Source organism: Rutilus rutilus, assembly GCF_951802725.1.
Source record: "Rutilus rutilus genome assembly, chromosome: 17".
Lineage (NCBI taxonomy): Eukaryota > Metazoa > Chordata > Actinopteri > Cypriniformes > Leuciscidae > Rutilus > Rutilus rutilus.
Genome location: NC_140230.1, coordinates 20,791,462 through 20,815,090, shown reverse-complemented (window position 1 = coordinate 20,815,090; position 23,629 = coordinate 20,791,462). Strand labels below are relative to the sequence as shown.

The 23,629-nt window shown below is 36.9% G+C and overlaps 2 protein-coding genes across 8 annotated transcripts; both read right to left on the bottom strand.

The window, feature by feature from the left end:
• Positions 1-183: 183 nt before the first annotated feature.
• On the bottom strand, positions 184-10,150 carry zfat (zinc finger and AT hook domain containing). Its single transcript, XM_084384703.1, has 16 exons — positions 9,981-10,150; positions 8,861-9,022; positions 8,113-8,376; positions 7,848-8,024; positions 7,614-7,767; positions 5,414-6,729; positions 5,092-5,324; positions 4,930-5,014; positions 4,703-4,852; positions 4,435-4,608; positions 3,650-3,738; positions 3,420-3,558; positions 3,190-3,314; positions 1,887-2,007; positions 1,658-1,806; positions 184-607 (listed from the first exon to the last, which is right to left on the bottom strand). The coding sequence occupies exons 1-16, from the start codon at positions 9,997-9,999 to the stop codon at positions 377-379; spliced, it is 3,588 nt and encodes a 1,195-aa protein (XP_084240829.1). The 5' UTR covers positions 10,000-10,150; the 3' UTR covers positions 184-376.
• A 2,039-nt stretch (positions 10,151-12,189) lies between these two features.
• On the bottom strand, positions 12,190-23,376 carry dync1i1b (dynein cytoplasmic 1 intermediate chain 1b). 7 transcript variants are annotated; one of them, XM_084435739.1, is made up of 17 exons: positions 23,226-23,376; positions 22,453-22,576; positions 22,266-22,380; positions 20,697-20,787; positions 19,527-19,586; positions 17,968-18,083; positions 17,735-17,821; positions 17,485-17,647; positions 17,128-17,227; positions 16,894-17,019; positions 16,317-16,463; positions 15,335-15,448; positions 15,112-15,245; positions 14,734-14,878; positions 14,505-14,645; positions 12,986-13,111; positions 12,190-12,806 (listed from the first exon to the last, which is right to left on the bottom strand). In XM_084435739.1, exons 2-17 carry the CDS (start codon positions 22,558-22,560, stop codon positions 12,693-12,695), a joined length of 1,887 nt encoding a protein of 628 aa, XP_084291865.1. In that variant the 5' UTR covers positions 22,561-22,576; positions 23,226-23,376; the 3' UTR covers positions 12,190-12,692. The 7 variants fall into 7 exon arrangements, with proteins under 7 accessions (XP_084291865.1, XP_084291866.1, XP_084291864.1 ...); XM_084435740.1 differs by having other exon boundaries at positions 20,697-20,754; XM_084435738.1 differs by having other exon boundaries at positions 20,697-20,838; positions 23,226-23,362.
• Between the last annotated feature and the right edge of the window lie 253 nt (positions 23,377-23,629).

Sequence of the window (23,629 nt, the reverse complement as noted above, 5' to 3'; positions counted from 1 at the left end):
TGTGTAGAAGGTCAGAGTCACACAGTAACTCTTGCAGGATATGGCAGTATGGGGGGGAAATAATTTCTAAAATAGCTTCTGCATTTACATGTGACAAGGTTTATCTACTGTGAATAGGTGTCATGATCTTTACAAAGACTAAAGACCTTTTTACTACCAGTCAGGAAAGCACACTGCTATGACTACAGGTGTCATCATTGTATTCATTACTACTGTTCATTTCAGATTATTTACAATTGTGCAAGATGGGTCCCTATAAACTATAGGTATGACTGCAATAGTCTGTTCAAGACTGGAGTAACTACAACAAAAGGGAATAAACACTTAGGCAGCATCTAGTAGTTTTAAAACCCTTTATGCATGGTCTTTATATTCTCTATACTGTGGTGGTCTCCTCAGTTTGCACAGCCTCCTGAACTGCTTCCTGAACGTAGACTATGAACTGGGATGCGTCTTCACCCTGAGTGTACACTGTAACAGTTTTAATGCCCTCCATGTCATCTGAGGACACCACTAGATGGTGCTCTTCTGCCAGGCCCACTGTGGCCTGCTGAAGTGCATCCTGGATCATCATGGCATGATTGGTCTGTGGCTCCTCCTCCTCCATCTAGAATGATGGGACAAAACATTGTTATTATTAAATGAGCTGCTTTCATGAAGAGTCCTTTTTTCTCTCATTGAGACTGAGAAAAGCTACTAGAGAGTGAAAACACGCCATTACTTTCTAAAATCAAAGTCCAAAAAGAGCATTTATTGAAAATGATGTGCCTGATGCCTGATGTCAATTTAACATGACTGTCCACCTTCACACGTCAATGATTCATACTGGATGATTAATTAAATACAATGTTAGAAACGAGCAGCTGAAGTTTATTCTTTACAAGGCCCCTGAACATTTCAGTCTGACTTTAAAGGTTTATGTGGCGCATAAAAAATTATTGGAGCAAATATTAGACTGTTTAATCCTAAAGGTCAAAGAGAAAACTAAAAAAATGACAGTTTAGGTTGATCAAAAAAAAAAAAAAAAAGTAAACCTAAGAAAAAAAAATAAAACATGCACACTAACATTGAAAAGTTTGAGGCCGGTAAGATTTTTCAAAAGTTTTTGAAAGAAGTCTCTTATGCTCACCAAGGCTGCATTTATTTGATAAAAATGCCGTAAATTAGTATTGTGAAATATAATTTTTCTATTTTTTCTATTTTAATATATTTTAAAGTGTAATTTATTCCTGTGATGATAAAGCTGAATTTTCAGCATCATTACTCTCGTCTTCAGTGTCACATGATCCTTCAGAAATCATTCTCATATGCTGATTTGGTCCTCAAGAAACATTTATTATTATCAATATTCACAATACTGTGCTGCTTAATATTTTTCTGGAAGCTGATCCATTTTTTCAGGGTTGTTTGATTAATTATATAAATCTTTTGTAACAATAAATGACTTCACTGTCATAAAAACTTAACGTGTCCTATAAAGTATTTAAAAAGTGTTAAAAAAAACAATTGAACTGACCCCAAACTTTTCATCAGTTGCCTATTATTTGACCCCTTTAAATTCATACAGTATACATATCGCATAACACACGTATATTATATTGTTATAAGGTAGGGGCATTACTGTGTCCATAAAAGTGAATGTGCATATTAAACATACCTGCTCTACAACAGTAACTGTACCGGGAGCCATGGCAACCACCGAAGCCACAGTGCCATCGTGATTCTCTGAGCCCAGTTCAATGATCTGCTGGAGGATGTTGACAGATGCCGGGTCTAGTCTGTCTCCCGCTGCCGCAGACACAACACCTGAACACAAAAGTTGAGTTTAGAAATGAACTTTAAAGAAATGAAACCATTGTTCCAGAAATGAAGCAACTGTTTCTGACCATTTTGTGTATTAAAGCGCAGGTCCTGCAGGGCGGATACAGCAGTCTCAGTTCCTTGAGGATCCTCGGTCTCGGCTATATGAAGGTACTGCATGGCCGGCTCCTCTACTGACTCCACCACCTGAATGAACACACCGATAACATCAGAATCAAGTCCAGTGGCATTTCATTCGAATGCTAGGGATATGTCATGAATTAAGGCAATTTAACAACCATTCACCAGTTTATCAGTAAGAAACTGTATTATGAATGTCAGAGTCAAAGAATTTAAGTGTCTTGGCTCCAATAATTTGCCTTTTTTTTGCTAAACCTTTAAATATGTTATTAATTATTATTCTGTCATCATTTACTCGCCCACATGTAGTTCCACACCCATAATCTTCGAAACATGAAACCTGAGAGATATCTGTCCCTCCACTGATATAATCCAAGTCTTCTGAAGAGATATTATTTATATGTGTTTTATATGATGAACAGATTTAATTTAGGTTTTTATTCACATATAAAGACATACATAGAGCGCATCACATAAGGCTAACACAGAAGATCGTGTGTGCGCTACGCACTAGGACAAATCTCATTGGTTCTTGTGCATCACACACACGTTAGAGCTTCACCATCAGTTTAGTGTGTTCTATGTATGTGTGTCGATCATTGTTTAGATTGTAAATAAAGGCCTAACTTAAACCTGTTCATCATATAAAGTAATCAGATATATTCACAAGACTTGGATTAAATCGCTCGATTCATATGGATTCAATTTTGTATATTCTAAGTTTTGGTTACCTAGACTTTCAATGGAGGGACAGAAACCTCTCAGGTTTCATTAAAAATAACTTAAAGAGATAGTTCACCCAAAAATGAAAATTCTGACCCTCAAGAAGATATTTTGAAGAATGTCCCCCCATATTTGTTTCATACCATGGAAGTCAATGAAGCCCATTAACTATTTGATTGCCAACATTCTTCAAAATATCTTCTTTTGTGTTCAGCAGAAGAAAGAATGTTTGGAACATGTTTGGAACAACTTGAGGGTGAGTAAATGATGACAGAATTTATATTTTTGGGTGAACCATCCCTTTAATTTGAGTTAATATGGGTTTGGTACAACATGAGGTTGAGTAAATTATGACAGAAATGATTATTTTTGGGTGAACGAAACCTGTAATTTGAATATTTTATTCATTATTAAATGTTATTGTACCGTACTGTGGGACTTCAATTGTTGTTTATGCATTTTATTAATAAATATGACTTCACTTTACTAAATTTAACATGTCATGTAATTGTAATGGAGACTCACCTCCCACTGATTCAGACCCAGACTGTCAGCCTCCACCACTTTGAGGCCATGTTTGCTCTTCAGGTGTCTGTTCATTTCCCATTTAGTGCCATAAACGTAATTACACACAGGACATTTGACTCCACCTGATAACATACACACACACACACACTTTTTAATTACTGAAGCAGTTTGAGGCAATATTGTATATCTTAGATAGTTAAGGTAGTTTCTGATGAGGAAGGACTTGCCTTGCTCTGTGACAGTTTCAGAAGTGGACGCCCCCGTTCCAGCATTGACGTACTGTGCGTTGGGATGTTTCTTGTTATAGTGTCTTTTTAGTGAGCCTGAAATGTTGCACGAGTAGTGGCAGTGTGCACAACGGAAAGGCTGTGAAAGGCAAAAAATGGTGCTTTGGTGATGGTTGTAGGACACATGACAACATAGAACAGAAATAGAAAGAAGCCTTTTGTGGTGTTACTTTGAAAGAGGCATGTTGCTCCATGTGACGAAGGAGATGCGGTCTCAGTGCAGCAGTGAAGTCACACTCAGTGCATCTGAACTGTTTTCCTACAAAATATTAAAAAATGAACATGCATTATTACAGAAAAAAATTAAACAGCTGACGTTTAATGTAAGTTTCCTGCTCTCATTCTGCACGATTCACTGATGCATGAAAATGTTTACTTAGTATTAATAATGTAACAAAAGATTTCCATTTGAAATGCTATTCTTTTTAACTTTCTGTTCATCAAAAAATCTTTTGTTTCCACAAAAAATATTAAGCTGCATAACAATATAAAATGTTTCCTGAGATCTAATTATTATATTAGAATGATTTCTGGAGGATCATGTGAAACTGAAGACAGACTGGCTGCTGAAAAATTCAGCTTTGCCATCACAGGAATAAATTACATTTAAAATATATTCAAATATAAAAGAGTTATTTTAAATTGTAATAATAATTCACAATATTACTGTTTGACTGTATTTTTTGGTCAAATGCATGCAGCCTTGGTAAGCATAAGAGACTTCCTTCAAAAATATCTTACTGACCCCAAACTTTTAAACAATAGTGTATATTTTACACAAAATTATAAGCATATTTGGTTTTTGTTTGTCACTGTCACTTCATGGCCCCTCTAGCGTCCCCTTGCAGACCCTAGTTTAATAACCCTGTCCAAGTTCACTCGGAAATTCATCAGATTGAGGTTTTGTTGACTTTAACTAGATACACAAGTCTTAAACACAAAGTACGAGTCTCACCGTCTGCTGTGTGCATGAGCTTATGACTTTTCAGAGTGCATTTAGACTTGAACTTCTTTCCACAGAGGTCACAAAGATGCGTTTTCTCAGTACTGTGTCTGTTCATGTGAGCTTTGAGGTTGCTTTTACTTCTTGAGGCGTAATCACATTGTGAACATTTGTACGGTTTCAATCCTAGAGACACAATCAAAACACAATCAGTACATTAAAGAAGTTCATTTAAGCACAGAAGTTCAACAATACATTAAGAAAAAGACATAAAACCCACCTTCATGAGCCCATATGTGCTGCTGAAGATCTGCCCCATTTCTTGTGAAGAAACAGTCACAGTATGGGCATTTGGAAGCTCGTTTCCCTATCACTCCTTTCACATGTACACGTATTCCCAACGCTTCCGAGATGTAGTTCAACGACACGTCTATATAGTCACAGCACATCCGTTACTGTAATTCAGAGCTCTTGTGCGACATTTCAGAGGGTTTGATTTGTGCTTACCTGGATGGTTGCTTTTGATATGAGCTCTAACTTTGTCCTCAGGAACAGACTCTTGACACACTGGACATATAAAACTTCTTTTGACCTAAAGATGAGATATAAGATTTGATAAAGAAGCCATTTCGCCAATATCACAAGAATAAACAGATTACCAGCACTCACTATGTCCGAATGGGTTTTGAGATGAGCCTGAAGCTTGTATTTGTCAGGTGTACAATATTGGCATCCTTCAGAGGGACACTTCAGCAGGATGTCAGAATGTCTCTGGATGACATGTCGCTTCAGGCAGTTTTTAGTGATGGAGGAGTAACTGCACTGAGAACAGTAATGGAGGTGCTCTCTTGTGTGCGTTCGCACATGTGTATTGTAGTGCACTTGATACCAGAAAAGCTTACCTGTTGAGGAAACATTACAGAGAGTTATAGAAAGTCTAGGGTTAGAGATGTTATATAAAAAAAAAGAGCATGAGATTAGATCTTCATACCGCAGTATTCACATTCAAGGTCTCCGTACACTTTCCGTATCCGTTCAAACACTTCCATGTTAAGCTGTCGTTTTTGCATCTGCTCTATAATCTGCTTGAAAGCAGATATTTCTTCTTGCTCTGAACTGAGCAAGTCCTCATCAGTGTTAGTTTGTTGAACAATCGCCTCTTCCTCGGTTTGAGGAAACGTATCCTTTGATGTTAGCTGCTCGGAGTGCATTTGTGCTTTTTCAGGTGTCAAAGGTGCGGTTTCTTGAGGATTCTGCTCTTCGGTCACACTGCGCTCCATTTTGAGCGGATCATCTTGAAGTCTTTGTGTATTTATAACATCTTCACAGGCCATTTCTTGTGTTTCTTCTACAGCAGATGTGTCTGTCTCATTTATACTATTTGCAATGGGATTTCCGTCTTGTGAGTTTTGTACGAGAAGATCTGACTCAACCACTATATTATCAGAGCATTGAGTTTGAAGGTCCTCTTGAGCCATGCAACTAATTTCTGTGGTTAACAGCTCTTGGGCGTTGAGCTGCGACAGCTCTTCTGTGATCTTAAGCTCATCCTGATTCAACATGTCCTTCTGAATGTCATCACCGGGTTTGAGCAAGCAAAAGCTTGAGTTGATGGAGTCTGCAAAAGCCGAGGGCTCATCCGATTCCGGGTGGAACTCTCGGAGATGTGACCTCAGTCGCACAGAGCTGACAAATTTTTCCTGGCAAATGGCACACACGTATATGAAGGGATGCTTTCGGATGTGGGCTTGCAAGGCTTGGAACTTGGTCGAGCCGTGATCACATAACTCGCAGCCGAAGGGTCTCTTGGTGCCATGGACCATCATGTGACGGTCGCGCTCAAGCTCGTTTTTGAACTTGCGGTCGCATATTTGACAGTTGTACAGAAGCTGTCTCTTGCCCTCCCTGGTCTGGAGGCTGTACTCTTCGTAGGAGTCCTGCACTTTCTTGTCGTTCATGTCGTGAGTCTCGCGGATGTGTTTAAGGAGGTTCTTCACATCCGAGTATTTCTTCTTGCAGAAGCGGCAGTGCTGCTTGATCTTCTTGTGCACTCGCTCCACGTGTACTTTGAGGTGGCCTTTACTGAGGCAATTAAACGAGCACAAGTCACAGTTGAATTTCTCCCCGGTGTGTTTCCGCATATGAACACTAAGATTGGCCTTTATGGCGCTGGCGTAGTCACACTGCGTGCACTTGAATGGTTTCTCATTGGTGTGGATTCTTAAGTGGGCCTGCAGTGAATGTTTGAACTTGAAGACTTTATTGCAGTATTCACAGGTGAAGATTTTAAGCTGCGTCTGTCCTAACCTGTGCCGACAGATGTGATTTGTTAATAATAATGTACCAAATAATTCCACAAGATCAATACAACTGCAGCAACTTTTCTACAGGAAGTTGCTCATTTTTCCATGACTTTTCCATAACTTCTTCAGTTGGTTATGATCTACCAGAGGTAGATCAAATAAATAAATAAATACTCATTTCAAGCTATTACATAAATAGAAAAATCTATTTACTATAGAAATTTCCATGACTTTCATGGATTTGATTCAATTCCATGACTTCCCTAGGGCTGTAAATCATAATTTTAAAATTCCCTGATATTTCCAAGTTTTCAAATGATGTCACATGATGGTGAGACTGTTTGGTTGCTTCCAAAGTAACGCAATAACAGTATAATTACTATATTAGTATTCTGTCCAATTTTGCTAGATTAATGAATCTAAAGTCAACACTGCAAAAAATGCTTTTCTTACTTAGTATTTTTGTCTGGTTTCCAGTCCAAATATCTAAAAATTCTTAAATCAAGATGCATTTACTAGATAAGTAAAATTATATAAGATATTATGTCTTGTTTTCTGGGGAAATAAATCAAAATTAAGTGTGTTTTTGCTTAAAACAAGCAAAATTATCTGTCCATGGGGTAAGACAAATAATCTTAATTCAAACAGAAAACAAGATTATTTGTCTTACCCCATGGACAGATAATTTTGCTTGTTTTAAGCAAAAACACACTTAATTTTGATTTATTTCCCCAGAAAACAAGACATAATATCTTATGGAATTTTACTACTTTAGTAAATGCATCTTGATTTAAGATTTTTTTTGATATTTGGACTGAAAACAAGACAAAAATACTAAGTAAGAAAAGCATTTTTTGCAGTGAACATTTGAAATGTGAAAAAATAAACCTGTTTGATTTGAGGGGCGCTTCATAAGCAGCTTGCTGAATAGCATATTCCTGGTATCCCCTTTTCATTGCTGCCTCCTGGGAACCTGCAGCTTCATCGGCCTGGGTGGACGGTTCAGCTGGAGCTGCTTCAATAGGAACTATCTTAGAGGCGCCTGCAATAAACCCAAACTTACAGTTAGTTTAAATCTTTCCCTCAACTATTAGACCACTTGACATCACATGCATATCTCACCAGGCATGGCCTCGTGACTAGTAAGGACCACACTAATAATAGGGTTTTTGTTGCCGCTTTGCGCTTCAGAGTCCTTTGCACTGGACACCTTATCTGTCCGCATCGCTCGAGTTTTCTTTGGTGTCCTCTCTTTGTCTTCCTCTCCATCACTGATTCTGTTTGCATCGGTATTATGACCTAGTCAATAAAGTTGACAGGTGAAACTTCTGGCTTTTCAGAGTATTTCAATACAAAGAGTTCTAAGATTTTTAACATAAATTTGTACCATTATACTCTTCTTCATCAGCAGCCTCTTTCAGTCCTACAAGACAAATGTGTTTGGAAATTTGACGCCTGTTTCTGAACATGCGATTGCATTTCTTGCACTCCAGATCACTTCCATCCTCACTCTGCTCTTCAGCTACTGCCACTGGTGGAACGTCAGTGGGCTCTTTCTCCTGCTGACTGGATGTTTTTTCCTGGACATTTTCTGGTTGGGCTTTCTTAGTGGAGCCTTTTGGTCTACCACGCTTTCTTTTCACAACAACATCTGCGAGATAAAAAAATACATTCTTATTTTCCAATGCTTTAATATAATAACAACTTTCTTTTCACATTACGTAAGACACTACAGTCGTAAACAAATTTCCCAGGTTTCACAGACTAAAGTGCATGTTTGAGCTGTTTTAACTGAAAGCAACTTGCACTGACATTATCTTAAAATATGTCAGTGCCATTGTTTTGTCTCAAGATGCACACCAGTGATGTTTTTTTCTAAGGCACGTTTATAAAAGCTACTTAAATGTCCTAATTGAACTAAGTTCTAATCCTGGCTTAATCTAAGCCCTGTCTGTGAAACCAGGCCATTATGAAATAAACTTTAAGCTTAAATCAGGCTAAATTGCCATTTCAAGCTTGAACCAACTTACAGTTACAATGGCCTTTCTCTAATGGCCTAATTTTCAGTGTTTGGTTCTAATAATGCCCAGCGCAGGTTCCCGGCACCTGTGATTTTTGTATTCAAAGCTGCTTACCTGAACTCTGTGGCTCTTGAGTGGTTAATGGCTTGAGTGCTATAATGAAAGTATCAGGATCACCTCCTTCATTGGAGTGAGTCTCAATAACATGAGACAGAAGCAATGGTTTACTGGGAGAGAACAAGTTGCATATTTTGCACATGAAGACGGATGAACCATCTGTGAATACAAACACAGCTGGTTGAATTCTTCAGTCTGTTTATTAAAGAATCTTGGATGCATGAAATTATCGTTTTGGTTATAGGCCTATATTTTTTTGTAGCTTTGTTGTTGTTGTTGTTAAAACAGTTTCAGAAATACGTCTCTCGCACAAAGAAAATTTGGTTAGCTTTTAATTTCCACAGCGCTGAGATTTATCATGTGTCCTTGCAAAAGTACTAAGCAGTTTATGGAAATTACAGAAAGATCTAATAATTAATAGGCAATATCTAATAATATTTTTCCCCCAATTATTTATTGTTCCCACAGTAAACAACCTTTCCTCATGGAATTGACTGGGGTAATAATGCACTAACATCAGGGAAACCTTTCAAAATAAGAGCACTTAAATAAGTAGATTTTTATACTCTTTCAAATCAGGAATTTATTCATTAACACTGATATTTATAATTGTTTGGTCTTTGCAGTTTAGCATCAGTTCATTACTGTGTTGTTCAAATATCTGCAATAGTTATCTTTCACAAGTTGCAATAAATGTCATGTAACAATACAGTTGATGTACCCGTTACTAAACTGCATATCAAGACTTATTTTGAATAGCTAATAAGTGTCGTGTAGAGTTGAATTTTTCCAAAAGGGAACCAATAACATTCCCTGGCATCTGATTTTTGTAAACACGAGACCAGTTTCGTGTTTTTCTCTTAGACTGGTTAACGTTACCAGTTTTCATTAAAAAAAGATGATGTTTAAGTGCAGTGAGCTGAAAATGGTGATATTTCAACAACGAAAGGTAAAACAGCAGACTTAAATCTTAATTTCCGTATAAAGCATCCTTTGGCAAAAGTTTTTGCTGGGTTAAGTCACTAGTTTTACCTAATTTATTTGTTTCCTTATCGAATCATCGAAAGGAGCCGTTTCCTCGGAACGCAGTTAGCCTAATAATGATATTTTTGCTTACCTGCTTGTACTGGGTCCATTCTTTTTAAATCAGTAAAAGGTAAAAATCACGCGAAAATGATTTTGACCTTGGTTTTTATTACTAGAGTGCAATTTAAATGTATTCATTATACTTAAATTACTTCTGCAGAGGTTTCTGTCGAATCTGCGATAACAAATATGGCGGATGGTTCTTCGTCTTCAAGCACACAAAAAAGTATCCATGAAGAAGCGCGCGCCACCTGCTGCCTGGAGTTCATTTGATCACTTCTGTGTTCTTGTAATCAGTAGTTCAGACATTTTTGAAGATAAGAGTTAAACCTTGATGACAATGAGGTGCCAACACAGTAAAGACCACTGTGAATACGATTGTGTATAGCAACCACAGATCAGTGATAGCAACTCGACACGAGAATTAATTAAATCACTAATAATTAATATTGTTAATTAACACCAACAGCTATAATAATAAACATGAAAGAGAATTGAATGCGTTTATTTGGGTAAAACTATATTCATAATAAAGTACAACAGAGGGATTAAAGATAAATATTTGTACTTTTATCACAGCCTCAGCCTTCATGTTTCACAATTCAGTAAAGTATATTCCAACACGATCACAGAGTTGCTCCAGTCAGTCACAGCAAACACCCTCCTCCCAGCCTCGTTTACAGAATACAGCTGAGTGTAGGATGTTTACAACGACTATACCGGAATATATTACAACACAAAACATCAATAGATCCAGATGACACATGGTATGTTAATTTTTTCATTGTTGTTAAGTTATAATTCAGCTGTAACATTTAGGACGCAGTATTGTTTGATTACACACACATATTATCACTGATTCCAGAACAAGACGAAAGAACTGGACGATGGCAGCAAACATCCAACTGAAAGCTTGTTTTACGAATACGCACAGCTTCCAGTCGGGGATGTTTACAGGCACGAACAACCAGTTAAAAGCATATAAAATAAAATAAATAACGTGATGCAAATAAATATAATTAATTCGAATGCAAATTACACCAATCTACGAAATCCATGGAAATGTATTCTGCAATAAAAAAAACCTGTATGTGGTGATTTTGCTGCCCTCTACAGTCCTCATGAGAAATGAAAATACAGCAAAAGCCGAGGTGAAAGTTAAAGGTCCTCTCTCCTTCACGTCAATGACAAAGGGACCGCGATGAGGATGAAGACCTTGCAGATCTGAACAGTGTCACGGTCTAATCACAGACATTTGATGAAAACAAATCACAAACATGTTCGAGTCGATATAGGTCATTTTCCCACCTTTAAAATAAGTTATTATCGGAAAAAAACAACAACTGGAAGTACAGTCTCTACATATAAGCATCACCATAAATAACAGCCATACACGAGCCGAGTACACAATTAAAAACACTCGTATTTGTAGACTGACATTGGTTCAACCTTGTTTCCCTGTTTGGGAATAAGAAAATCGGTGATTTTTAAGCCAGTCTCGGCTACAATATACCGTACAGAAAGAGTTACAATAAGAAGAAGAACTTGCACCAAGTAAGCCTGTGTTGCTACCAAGTTGAGTGAAGAGGAAGCAAGCAGACAAGCCGTAGCTGCACTGCATTTTACCCTCGCAAAAGCGATCTAAAGAGCCAGCACGGCGTTTTGCTTGTGTCTAATACAGCACTTATAGTTAGCAAAAGTCATTCTGCTTCGAAAAGGAACAACACAGCATGGCTAACTAACGGTAGCTATGCTCTACAGCTTTGCTCCAATTTACAGACAAAACTAGCATGGACTGTCCTTCCCGCCGCAGCAGTACCTCGTAACATATGGGTATCCTGTTCAATTTAGACAAAGCCCCGCCGTTCAAGCGATAACGCGATTAAACCACAGTTTATTACTGTGATTTCCTCCGGCTTTTGCTGCAAAAAACCTTTAGTCTCCGCCATTCCGAGCCTGTTTCCTTCCGTCTCTGGCTTGTCTTTAGTTTGACCTTTAGTTACCCGACACTAATATTGACGTAATTGTCATGGTAACAGGATCCCGCCTTCTACGTGCGGCCGTGTGCGTCCATGGAAGTTGCTGATGATGGAGGGAAAAAAACCATGGATGACAAGGAATCTCCTGTCATTGTGATTAAAGATTAATGGTTTAATGCCACGAAAACATCGTGGAATAGTAAGACATTGACATACAAACTTTTTATCACCCGCCCATTTTGGACAAATAACTGCTCAAATAAAGATTAAAACACAACTTTTATTGTAACTTCACACTTTACAGTTGCTTTTATGCACCAGTTTGTATTCAATTATACACACATACAATGTTCAAGGTCAAAGAAAGTCACATTCATAAGCTTTGCTACAATACATTTTTACATAATGGTCAATACATTCTCCATACATTTCAGTATGACCCTGTACTTTCACATATGTAAAATAAGCTGACGTCATTGTTTTGATACAGTGTGATCACAGGCTCACTCCTATATAGTCACTACAAGCCATAGATAAACATTAGCTCAAGGCCATTCATTTCTTCACCTGTGTGTGTTCTGGAATTAACTATTAGCACTGGAACAGGAGATATTGCTAATTAACACCAATGCTATAAATAGAGTTTTGTAGGCAAAAGAAAAAGACCTGCGATCACAGCGTGGATGTGTGATTCACTCACTTATTTCAAGCATCTGTTTCAGCATATCTTTACTTGTTTTTCACTGAATGTAATTGTGTCTCTCTCATGCAGGCAGCTCCAAATCACCTTCTTCCTCTCCACCCCCTCGGTTGGCACGAATCTCCATGAGCGTACGGGCAAATTTGCTCCAGTCGTCTGTATGTGACATGGCCAACTGCTAAAATAGAGACACAACCAACTTCTGCATCACATCTTCACGGTAGAACAGAATTGGTGACTTGAAATTTGCACATTGTTTGATCTGTCTGTGTATTTGGCTATGAGTGCAAATATTTATAATTCATCCAAATTTTAGAGAATGACTTGTTCTTGTACTCATGATGTAGGTGTTATTACCTCTCCCACATCATAGATCCAAACACGGCCCTCTGAATCACCCACTGCCACCTCTCTGCCCCCCGTTGCCCATCTGACCCGGTTCAGGGCACATCCTCCCTCCACAGTCACACTTGCCGACGGCACCTGGTACACACAGAAAACTTGTTTTGGAATGTAAACATGATTCATCTAATTTAGTTCAAAGCAGACTATTATGAAGTAAAGGCAATTTGCATGCAAATGTGATGAGGTAGAATGCCCCCACTCCAGCTGAACAGTTTTGACGTTCATTTTTAATACAGTAGTCAACATTTGAAGTGGATCAAAAAAGTTAATCAGTTGTCCTAAGACAAGAATGGGTATTGTTCAAAATTCATGTATAACTTTGCCGAAAGGTTTTGATCCACTTCAAATGTTGACTACTGTAGATAGTGATCTGTGAATTTATTTTGTTTTGTTGATTTTGCATTTAAATAATTCATTTAAATTTGTACAATAACAGTTTTTTGGAGTAAAAATCAACCCATATATAATTTATAGAATTATATAGTGTAATTCAAATGTATCTTTCTTACTGGAATTTTGCTATTTGATTTGCCATTTTTCAACTAAATTATCAAATTGCATTTATAATTGCACAAAATCAAATTACATGCGCATCCATCCATAATAAAAGTAATCCACATGGCTCCGGGGGGTTAATAAAGGCCTTCTGAAGCGAAGCGATGAGTATAATATTCATATTTAACACATTACAAAGTAAAATTCTAGTTTCCGGCCAAACGGCCATACGCAGTCTACTTACGCCTAAAGCACAACTTACGTCAGAAGTAGTGTAGTGTAGTGGCGTAGTGTAAATATCAGCAGTATGTCACGTTACTCGCATAAGTTGTGCTTTAGACTTAAGTGGAATCCGTATGTCCGTTTGGCCGGAAGCTAGTTATTTTACTTTATAAAGTTTTAAATATGGATATTTTTCTCACACAAACCCATTGCTTCGCTTCAGAAGGCCTTTATTAACCCCCCGAAACTGTGTGGAGCACTTTTATCATGGATGGATGCACTTTTATGGACTTCAAAACAGAAACGGCCATTCACTGCCATTATCAAGCTTGGAAGAGCCAGGACATTTTTTAATATAACTCCGATTGTATTCGTCTGAAAGAAGAATGTCATATACACCTAGGATGACTTGAGGGTGAGTAAATCATGGGCTAATTTTCATTTTTGGGTGAACTATCCTTTTAAATTAGAAAATAGTTATTTTAAATTGTAAATAATATAAAAAAAAAAAAAAAAAAGTTTTATCAAATACATTCAGCCAACTTATGAGCATACAAATGATATTTCATTTAGTATTTTACATGAATGATACAAAAAATCTGATGACAATGACATGTGGGATAAGTTTACCCCAGGTTTACCTTAGGTTTTTGCCCCAAGTAGGAAGTCCTCTTACACTAATATTAATTAATGTATGTACCGAATGTTCTTAATATAACAGAAGACAGAATGACTGAGTAAATAATGTAATGACCTCTGTGTAGTTGTTGAGATTCCAGAGGTCCAGACGACCATTGCCATCAACTGTAGCAAAGAGCGCTGGATGAACTGGAGACCACATGACATCATACACATAGTCTGCATTGTCTTCAAAAGAATAGAGGGGCTTGTTATGCTGTCAGAGAAATGAAATAGTTATATTTATAGAATGCTAAGTAATCAAAATACATATAGAGCAGCACAAGTTCCAAAACAACTCTTACTTTGGTTGACCACAGTTTGACAGTCCAGTCAAATGAGGAAGTGGTAAAGAGATGGGAGAAGTCAACTGGACCCACAGCGTTATGGCAGCTGATTCCAGTCACAGGCCCCTGATGCCCATCGAACATTTCACCAATACCAGCCTTACTGCACGGGACAAGTTAAACAAGTTCAAGGTAATAGTTGTTTTTCATAAAGTGTTTTTAATATTCACAGACATTATTTAAAAAAAACAGTTGACCCAAATATGAAAAGTCTGCAATTAAATCAGAAGATAAAGCAAGACAACACTTAGATTAGGCCATCCAAGTGTAAAAAGAGTTTTCAATCGTAATGAGTGTGCAGGTGTATAATAATGTTCTGTTACAGGAACCACCAACCTTCCATGGCGGGATGCTGTGTAAACGGTGCCCTCCTCACTTCCTACCACATAGTTATTCACGTCGCTTGCAGGAAAGGCCATGCAAGTGACTGCCACAGGCTTTGACTTGTTGTAGATCAGCTCCATACTTTCCTGTGAGCAACAATAGACATGTAATTGTTCTAAATCAATCTAAAATAGCAATCATTTTCCATTTGTCTAAATGTGTTATATCTGGACACCTGAGGCTGTGAGAGCATGTCCAGACTCCAGGAGCACATCTTGCCATCTGTGGATACTGTGATCAGGTTGTTGGCATTTTGTGTTCCGACCACATTCACACAGTATACAGGATGCTGCAATAAATTGGTAAGATAACATGGAATGAGTAATAAAATCCATAATATATGAAACAGGTTTGACATCTATCTTATTTTAAGAAGAGGAAATTATTAGAATATTATTCTAAAACAAATAAGGGATTGTTTTGCCACATAATGAAAAAAAAAAACTTAATTCTTATCAGATACGTTTTGCAATTTACAATAACAGAAGGTTTCTCAGGAATATCTTGGGGTTGAGTTTCTGGGTCACCTCATTGACCTGGCATTTTCAGCTCACATTATTAACCATTAAACTACCAACAGACTGAATTAGGTTACCTGTTTTTCAGCACACAGAAGGCATTTCATATATACTAGTATTATATTATAGTATTAAACTATATGACATTATAATATAATATTTAAATACACAACTTTCTTTTTTTGAAAGAAATTGATCCTTTTATTCAGGAAGGACGGATTAAATTAATCAAAAGTGACAGTAAAGACATTTCTAATGTTACAAAATATTTATATTTTAAATAAATGCTGTTCTTTTTCTATTTTGAAAATGTATCACCGTTTCCACAAAAATATATAGCAGCTGTTTTCAACATTGATAATACTAAGAAATGTTTCTTGAGTACCGAATCAGCATATTAGAATGATTTCTGCAGGATCATGTGACACTGAAGACTGGAGTAATGGATAATAAATAAAATTAAAATAAATAAAATATTAAAATATATTAAAATAGAAAATAGTTATTTAAAATTGTAATAATATTTCACATTATTACAGTTTTTACTGTATATTTGATCAAATAAATGCAAACCACAGGATCATGAATGGTAGTGTATATATATTTATATTTTTAAACATCTGTAATTGGTGCTCTTACAGTGTGTGCACTTGCAGACAGGGGCGTCCTTTGCACTGGGGTCCTCCTGTGACTTCGATTGTCCCACAGTGCTATCTGTCCTGAATAAGTGCCTCCGATCACCAGGTTAGGATGAAACTGAGCAAAGCCGACTGACATCACTGAGGACTACAGGGGGAAGCCATAAAATGCATTAGTAATTACTTGTGCCGATTTTAAACTTCCTTTGCTACGTTTAATGTTTTGGCATAGAGGACGTCAGCCTGCCCTCCATCAAGGTCGATTGGCACAAAGGGAGCATAGTCAGCATACAGGGAATAAACTGAACAATGAGAGTTCATTTATCAGTGACATCAGAGCAAACACAGAATGATGTGCATTAATAACGCAGACAACATCCGAAAGTTGAGCTCTATTGTTTGTGTATATTACAAATTAAATTTTGATTCAGGTCTTTTCATTAAAAGTTGATTGCTCACAGTGACACACATGCTCAATATATAATGATTTTTTTAAATGAAAGTATATTGAAATGCAGCCGAAAGGAACAACTTTCAGGTATTAAAGGTTTTTAATTGGGAGCAACGGGAATTCAAACCTGACAGTGGAATATGTATTCGGGGGTCATCTTCTTAAACTTCATATTCCAGACCAGCACAACTCCATCTGGCTCATGAGGCGCATCCTCATTAGTGTTGTATGAGGCCACTAGCAATTCAGGATACTGCAAAAAGTATACTGGGAGCGTTATTTGTGACTAACACATTTGCATTAGGCATTGCTTATATTAATGCAATTTTAGAGTTAACTAATGTTCTTATTAATAAAGTACCTGTGGTGACCAATCCAGGGAAGTGACGACTCGATGTTTAGACCAATGCTCGTCATAGAAATGTCGATTAAAAGACAAGTTTGATCCGGCTTGCATGTCCCTGATAACAAAACAAACCTTTGCATTCTGGTACAATCATCCAAAGCAATTTACAGTAAGTTTCCCAGGAGTCACTTGAAGTTGAGTGCAACTCTTCAGTTTCTGGGTCACCTCATTAAACCTGATTTCAAACCATTAAACCACCATCATCCTACATTAGGTTAAATAGACCTTTCTGGTACCATCTAATGAATGACTTTTCTGTAATCATATGGGAATCTGTGCATGTCTGACTGTTATATAAGCCTCCGCTCTGACCCTTCTTTGTCCTCCATATCTCGCCCACTGTAGTCAAAGAAAATGTCCGTATCCTCGGCCAGCACTCGCTCCACTACACGGACGCTTCGGTCGAAGAAAAACAGGAAATCCTCTGAATGAACAATCTGCTCTTTCTCCTCGTTGGTGAGTTCTCTAGGATAAACTAAGACACATATTCATACAGGTCTGTATGATGTTACACTTCTTATAAATGTATTACTTTCGTTTTTAAAACTGTGATTGTTCTTGCCTTCTTCATCCTCCTGAAGCTTCTCCTCCTCTAGCTGCTGTGGCACCGGCTCAGATTTGGGCACTGACAGCTCCTCATCCTCCTCCTCTGTGGACAATTGAAATTTTTGGAAACACTGTAAGTGATGAGATGAGTGTAATGGCATTTGTTTTGTGGGCAAAGCCATTATATTTAGTTTCATTTGTATGGATATCCATCCATATTATAACGTAGGAATAAAAACAGCTCTTTACCCTCAGGCTGATCAGATGTGACAGGGGTCTGTGTCTCTTTAGAGTATGACACCAGTTCTTTTGGTATGAAATCAATCTGAACAATTTTTGATGCTCCAAGCCTTTGCATCTTGCACCTAAGAAATCAAGCCAAAACGAGAACATTTTATTGTGTGTTAATTTTGTTTGCCTTGGACTACTTGAAAGCGTCCAACTAAAGTCTTAAAGGGATACTCCACTTTTTTTGGAAATAGGCTCATTTTACAACTCCCCCAGAGTTAAACAGTTGAGTTTTACCGTTTTCGAATCCATTCAGCCGAACTCCGGGTCTGGCGGTACCACTTTTAGCATAGCTTAGCATAGATCATTGAATCGGACAAGACCATTAGCATCTCTCTCAAAAAAATGACCAAAGAGTTTCAATATTTTTCCTATTTAAAACTTGACTCTTCTGTAGTTACATCGTGTACTAAGACTGACGGAAAATGTAAAGTTGCGATTTTCTAGGCTGATATGGCTAGGAACTATACTCTCATTCCTGCGTAATAATCAAGAAACTTTGCTGCCGTACCATGAGTGCAGCAGGCGTAATGATATGACGCAGCGCCTGAAAATAGTCCCCAGCTCGCTAACTTCCAACGTGACCGGGACTAAGTTTGTCTAACCTATTAGACCTATTTTCAGGCACTGCATCATATCATTACGCCTGCTGCACTCATGGTACGGCAGCAAAGTTTCTTGATTATTACGCAGGAATGAGAGTATAGTTCCTAGCCATATCAGCCTAGAAAATCGCAACTTTACATTTTCCGTCGGTCTTAGTACACGATGTAACTACAGAAGAGTCAAGTTTTAAATAGGAAAAATATCGAAACTCTTTGGTCATTTGTTTTGCGAGAGATGTTAATGGTCTTGTCCGATTCAATGATCTGTGCTAAGCTATGCTAAAAGTGGTACCGCCAGACCCGGAGATCGGCTGAATGGATTCGAAAACGGTAAAACTCAACTGTTTAACTCTGGGGGAGTTGTAAAATGAGCCTATTTCCAAAAAAAGTGGAGTATCCCTTTAAGGCCCGTTCACACCAAGGGCAATAACTATAAAGATAACAATAATGATATAGTTCTAAAAATCAATATCGTTGGAATTATTTTCAGAACGATTTTATCCAGCTGATGAACCATAAAAACATTGACAGCCAATCAGAATCCATCCTGCTGTAACGAGCTCGAGCATTTAAAGTGACAGACAAGACCGCTTCGAACAAACAGTACGATATCGTCCGCTGGTGTGGACGCTAATGTAGTTATCTTTACAGTTTTCATTCATGGTGTGAATGGGCCTTTAAGGTACGGTCACAGTAATGAAATTTTGTGTGCAAAAAAAAGTTTAATTGTCAATAGTGTAGCTATCAATGAAGCACTCCTAATTTACAAGCAGCATTCTGTTGGTCAGCGCAGCAAATTCGCATGACCAACTTGAACACTTTTTCGCACTTATGCGAAACTACCAATTTATTCTACATTTCTCTGTTGAGGTTGACTGAATGTTTCCTATATCAAATCTGAGGTGGCAGTCTCACCCATGAACAGAATCTGCAAGAAGCTGAAGAGCTAAGGGGTCGGTGTCCCATTGCAACGTCCTAGAGAGATCAGAAGAATACATCATATAATAGTTAGGAGGGATAAGACCAAGAGCATGCATGATTAGGTCCTGCAGCTTCACCAGCAGTGCAAAACCCTCTTCATGCACGATTACATGAAATAACATACTTTCTTTTGAACTGAAATCACATATAGACTTTGGCACCATACTCTTGAACAGCTACAACAGAACTACATCCACTGATGGGTGACGCATCAACAAATGCTAGGACCTAACAATGACAACATCAACACTTCTCCTTCCTTACCGATATCTGATGTCCCCATCAAAGATGTAGGGAAAAGGAAAAACATCAGACTTAGTCTTAAGGGAAATGCAAAACAAAATAATAAAATAAAATAAGTAGTCAAAAAATCAATAGCCAAAATATTTTGACATAAGAAATAATGCAAAACTTCCCTGAAATAAATCAAATAATAATTTATAATTTTTCTTATAAAATATTTAATTTCTCCTAATCAACCATAATATAGTAAATCTGTCTGATGTCTTGATAAGAATGTATTAGCAAAATATAGATATATAAATTAAACTGCTATCAGTCTCAGATCCAAGCTCACATCCTTTAAACCAGGAATTTTCAAAGCTTTTGATGCCAAGGACCCCCAAATATGATGATCACATTAAAATATGAAATCAGTTAAATATACAATATTTATATTAAAAAAGCCACTTATACTGTATGAGAAAAAAAAAAACATGATATGCAAAATGAAATAACTAGCTTTTAGGTTACTATACTGACAAATTTGTTAAAATACTTTCTGAAAAATATCTGATTAATTGTATTGGTGTATTTGTTCTACCCATTATTAGAATATTGTTAAGTGTATAAACCTAAAGAGAAATTCACAATGAATATATATTTTAAATATTTTTTCCAGTAAGCTTTGATCATTCTAAAAATATTCTTAAAATAAATTCAAATATTGTTTCCCTCCTTAAGAACCCTCCTGCAGAACCCCTGCATTAAAACACTACTTCCATATACATTCACATATAAGGAAATATATAAAAGTATTTCAAAATGGTTTAAAGGTTGAGATACAGTCTGGTGTGCAAATAATCACTCGTGCAAATTTCATACCTTCCCACTGTCCCTCCATCTATGGACTCTTGACTTCCAGTTTCACTGGCCGGGCTCACTGATTGCGAAGAGGGAGACATAGGGGTTGGGACTAAATAATGAAAATAACAGGTATCCCATGTTAAAAGCTGCAGTGGCTGCACTGATGGCCAGCAGTGGCAGACACAGGCAAATCAAAATGAACAGAATGGATTGAAATGGTCAAATTAAAGAGAAAAAAATAAAAATCCAAAAGGAAAAACAACAGGAGAGATTGTCAAGCGAATTTCACTTCTCTCTAAACCGTTAGAATTTTGATATTATTAAATCACCTCATCTTCAGATTTATAATGATTACAATTTTACATGGAATATCACCATATAAATCTATTTATAGAGTGTGCCACAGTGAAGTCTTGCTCAAATATAGCCACAGTGTAAAAGACAGGAGTTCAATAAACTGATTATTAAGTACTGATAAAACTTCTTAATATTCATCTAATAAAAGTAATTGTTTTGGAGAGGAATTCATGACCTAACTTATCGATAAATACTACAAAATCTGATTTACATCTAGCAAAAATTCTAATGAGGACACAAGCCATTCCTGCACAGATGATAAAAAAAAAATTTGTAGACCTCAAATACAGGCCAAAGCGACATGCCCTTTATCAATAAAACAGCAAAAATCAGTCCAAAATGAACCATACCCTTGAGAGAAAGAAGTGTGCTTTATTGTATTGAATGTACACTTGTAGTGTACTTCAAATAAAAGTATAATAAAAAAATTAAAAAACTTTACTTGCAGATAACATATTAATGAAATAAAAGGTTACTTAAGTGTACTGTACTTAAAGTACACTTTCATGATTGTTTTTAACACACTAAAGTACACTTAAAGTGCACTTATACTTTAAAGTACACTTATTTTGATGTGTTGACTAGCATACTAAAGCATAAGTACTTTATTAAAAAATTTAACTGTAGTGTGTTATTCGATATTTCGTTTAAAGTTAATATATTTGATATGTACTAAATTGCAACCTTACAAACAGGTTACATTACAAATCATTACAAACAGGGCTAGAAATGGGGAGACTCAAGGGGAGAATAGAGTTCCAGTTCAAAATGTAATTATGAAATTACATATAAAAGTAATAAAGTCCTATACTTAAGTGGGTAAAAAAGAAAAAACTCTAACGTTCTGCTAATTGCATTTAATATAAATTATAACTATAATATATTTTTTATTTGATTGCAATTAACGTGCACTTCAGAGTCCAAAAACATTTCATTCAGTCTGCACTTAAGTACATTAAATACTTTAATTATTTTCGTATTAACTCTTTTAAAAAGTATAGTATGCTAGTATAGTGTACTTCTTTTTCACGAGGGTAGGGCGAAGCCCTATTGGATATAGCTCTAAAGGCTGCTGAGTTTAAAAAAAAAAAAAAAAAAAAAAAAAACTCTTTTGCATTATAAAGACTCCTTTTATCATTTCATTCAAGCAGGTGCCATGCACATTGACAAAGATGTATCTCACACACATTATGTACATGCACAGACAGCTGTATGTTCTGTATCATATACCTAGAGGTGGTTCTGGTGAAATTCCAATGCTCTGCAGGAGAGCCTCTGTCTCTCTTCTCTTCCTGTCTAGGTCTGAGTCTTCTGACACGTTTTCAGTCCTCTGAAGCATCTCAGACTGCATCACAGAACAAATATTTGCAGGTGATAAAATGATAAGTAGTATATACAACAGAAAAAAAGCACTTACCTCTTTCTTCTTTCTCTCTTCCTCCTTTCTTTTCTTCTCCTCTCGAATTTGGGCTAAGCGCTGCTTTTTGCGCTCAAGCTCAGCTTTTAGGTCACTTCTTTCAGCCATCGTTGTGTTGTTCAATCTATTTATAGTATGAACAGTTTTAGTTTTAATTGTAGTATTCATGCATTCATGTTGCCATGCTTCAAAATACATCAACAATGTCACAAACTTTCCACGAAGAGGGGCACATTAGAGGCTATCCAGGGAATGTGCTTTGGTTTTAATTTCAGTAGATGAAGTTATACATCCAGCTTCATTTGGTTGTACACAGAAGACCAGCCTGTGTAAAAGCCCATTAGTCTAATGGACACAGACACAGTCCAAGCTTAAATACTGTGACTGCAACTGAATTAATACAGAATTCATCGAGAAATGCAACAATGAAACTGCAATAAATGATCAAATAAGCAAATAAATACAAACTGATATATCAAATATAATGTATAAAATCTCTTAGGTGAACCTCCTGTACGTAGAAATAACAAATAGCGTTGTGGATGAAAAAACACCACCATTATTATACATTGCACACTAACCTAATATTCTGCAAAGAAAAATGATAACAGAAGACACGTAACAACGAATTAAAGTAAAAACGCAATCCTTTTCATTGACAAACGGTTGTCGTTGCATTTAAATGAATGAAAGCATTAATGCAGTCCGCAACAAAGCCTCTTGTAGGCTATATTATATTTAGCCTATATTTCAATGTAATAATTCAACTATACCGCCTTTATGTCGATCCAACCAGGGCAAAGTCTGCTGCGCTCTCTCGCGTAAATGCTGAAATAACCGGCTAAATCTACACATGAGCATCAACCGCTAAATGAAAACACAAAGCATCACCAGTTTGCCTCAGTCTCATCAGCACCCAAAGCCGGAAGTGCTCATTGCTGATACGTCATAAACGCCTCCTAGCAACAGCGGGCTGCGCTTGAAGATCATGCAAGTGAGCTGCCTACCTAGACAACGTTCAAATGAGTCTATGGTGCCAAAAAATAGTCTAGTTGGGCGGCACGATAGTTTTTGAAACGGAGCTGAAGGTTTTCAGTAAAGTAGCGTTGATTTATTTTTATTTTTTTCTCAGCAAGGATGCATTAAATTGATCAAAAGACGTTTATAATGTTGCGAA

Coding starts and splice junctions, on each gene's coding strand:
- dync1i1b (XM_084435735.1), bottom strand. CDS start 22,650: ATGTATTTTGAAGCATGGCAACATGAATGCATGAATACTACAATTAAA. Junction 18,084..19,526: donor CTTGCAGATTCTGTTCATGG/GTGAGACTGCCA, acceptor TTGATTTCTTAG/GTGCAAGATGCAAAGGCTTG. Junction 15,449..16,316: donor TGTCTGCAAGTGCACACACT/GTAAGAGCACCA, acceptor AATTTATTGCAG/CATCCTGTATACTGTGTGAA.
- zfat (XM_084384703.1), bottom strand. Junction 5,325..5,413: donor CCTTGAATGTGAATACTGCG/GTATGAAGATCT, acceptor TTTCCTCAACAG/GTAAGCTTTTCTGGTATCAA. Junction 4,853..4,929: donor TATCAAAAGCAACCATCCAG/GTAAGCACAAAT, acceptor GTGACTATATAG/ACGTGTCGTTGAACTACATC.